Below are 2414 nucleotides of genomic sequence, written 5' to 3' on the forward strand. Positions count from 1 at the left end.
ATCTTGACTCTAAAAATAAAAAATAAAAAGTCGTAATAACAATTTTTAAACCAACTGTTGCCATAAAAGTCATCAAATGGTCGGTGCAATCTTGCATTGTTAAACAATTCGGATTCTCCATCACCATTTCGGCTATTGATTCCAACATTGATGGAACTCTTATCTCCGCATCGGCTATTTTTTTATCAGCTTTTATCTTTTCAATGATTTTTGGGACGTTTGTGGACGTAATCTGGAACTTTCTTATTTCTTTTTGKCCCCATTTTTACACAATTTACCTCATTGATAACAGTTGTCGCCAAGCTCTGTAATTTCGTCTGTTCCCTATAGTAAGAGCTTAGTTTGAAAAATAAATCCATATGTAACCAAAAACTTTTAACACGAGTGAAAACAATTTCGTAAAATTTCCTAACATAGTGCGGGATTTCATTGTAATCAATCGAATGTGTATCTTGATCCTCTAGCAGTAAATCTGAAACAAACTGTAAAAAAAGTTCCGCAAACAAAATTCTTACCCATCGTAGCTTCAAAAGCTGTAAATTGCAAGAACGTGGAAATGTTAAATTCAGGCCCATTTGCATTTTTTCTCAAGTCCCCGACAAACTTTTTCGCATGTTTTTGGAACAGATGACAGTATCCTTCGATCATTTTTTGCGAAAATAAGGGTTGGAGCAACTTGCGATGATTCTTCTGTCTGGGGCCAGAGGACGTGAAAAGCCCTTTCCCGAGAAAAGGTTCAAGAAACCGGTAAAGAAACGACTTTGTTGTGATTTTCGTCGATTGCAAAATCAGCTAAAACCGAGTTTATTTTTATTTTGAAGAAAGGTTGTGTCAAGTACCTGGAGTTGGTTGGGGTCCTTCACAAAAAGCACCAATTTTGGGCCCACCCAAAGCCGGACTGGGGACGGAAAGGGGGCCGTAGCGGCGAGAAAATTAGTGAAAATTTCTGTAAAATAATCGTTTTCCCTTTCACGTTATTATTGAACTTGGCAGTGAGGGAGTGTTGCAACATAAGTAAAGGTTTGAGTCATTATAATTCGATTTGTTTATGGAAATTTATAAGTAGCACATGCATAAAACAATTCAAGTGTTCAAAAATGATAATTTAGTAAATTATTATCAAAAATCGGGTTATATAATCGAAGTAAAAGTAGCTCATTGTGTTTGTTTTAATTAAGAAAGGCGTAATGAGATAAATTTTGTTTAGTGCCAGTGGGCCAACACCCTTTCTAAAATTTTAATACATTATTATATTGTTCTTAAAAGATTGTTAATTAATATTAATTATTTATGCGGTTGTCCCATATTAACTAAAATAAATAAATATGGGGATTTTTTTTTGGTGATTTTCAGAAATGAAAAAATGTAACTATTAATTTACTTAGCATTTTAAACTAAATTACTACTCCTACCATAAAAAGTGATATAAAATATTAAGAATTTGACTAAAAATATTTGTCAAAATTTTGATTAACTCTTGTAGTAATAATTTTCGAACAATATACTTATGTTTTATAGCCACTTAAAATAAAATTTTAACTTTATTAAACGAGTTTTGCTATTACTTGTTTACAAACCTTTAAGAAAAACTGATGGATAATAAATAAARCACTGTAATAGTTATTTTTTTGTAATTTTGATAAATATAGATAAACTTTTTACTTCCTTGGGAGATTTTAAAAATTTTTACTACCTCTCCGAAATTAGTGTTAGGGTCGCAGGAAAAATGTATAAGAATAAAAAAATTCTCTGTTTTGAACTGCCAAAATTTATTATGTTTTTGAATGGTGAACCACTACGAGGATTTTCGTAGTAGGTTGTCACTCAACAATTTTTTTTTCTGAAAGCTGGAAGCAAATAAAATTCTTATGCTTCATGTTTTTTGTTCTGTATAATTTGTGTGCTAATTTTTTAAGATTTTTTGAATAATAATGTTGAGGTCTGTGTTCGATGGAGGAAAAATAATAACAAATCCAAGAAAAAAAGTTGTTTTTTTCAACAGAATTACAGTTAAAGTAAAAAATTCTACTTAATATTTTATTTTAACACTACTTTATCAACAGCTGGTTGTGTCGTCTCTATTTCATGAGATAGAAAATTTGAATATTTTCCTAGTAATTAAATTTTGCTTACCGTCATTTTTGCACAAAAACAAATGCCCATTACCCACCACAGGATAGGCCTTGGGTCCCGAAAGCTTGGCTGCAAAAAGATACAACTTCCGCCTGTCCCAATGGTACTTCGCAAGAAGACAAATAATGAAAATCACAAAAATGAGAAACAATAACGAAGGTTCGACTAGTTTCATGGCTCGATTTGTTACACAACGGGGAGCTTAAAGACACTGCCTCGTACTTTCGAACGGCACTTTAAATACCTAGGTATTGTTTACTTTCTAAGGTTTTTTCGCGTTT

General features: G+C 32.0%; 1 protein-coding gene across 1 annotated transcript in view; it reads right to left on the reverse strand.

Annotated features, from left to right (window-relative positions):
* The window catches only part of LOC123007966 (cytochrome P450 4g15-like), a 7601-nt gene extending 5266 nt beyond the window's left edge, over positions 1 to 2335 (reverse strand). Inside the window, exons 1-5 of the mRNA XM_044403512.1 lie at positions 2134 to 2335; positions 840 to 946; positions 516 to 792; positions 279 to 472; positions 56 to 232 (exon numbers count right to left, since the gene is read on the reverse strand). Coding sequence (XP_044259447.1) covers positions 56 to 232; positions 279 to 472; positions 516 to 792; positions 840 to 946; positions 2134 to 2308 — 930 coding nt within the window. The 5' untranslated portion in view covers positions 2309 to 2335. The remainder of the gene's footprint in view (positions 1 to 55; positions 233 to 278; positions 473 to 515; positions 793 to 839; positions 947 to 2133) is intronic.
* Positions 2336 to 2414: the final 79 nt, after the last annotated feature.

The sequence above is a fragment of the Tribolium madens genome, unplaced genomic scaffold (genome assembly GCF_015345945.1).
Source record: "Tribolium madens isolate multiple individuals breed KSU strain unplaced genomic scaffold, Tmad_KSU_1.1 Scaffold_3;HRSCAF=73;Tcas5.2_LG2, whole genome shotgun sequence".
NCBI classification, from domain to species: Eukaryota; Metazoa; Arthropoda; class Insecta; order Coleoptera; family Tenebrionidae; genus Tribolium; species Tribolium madens.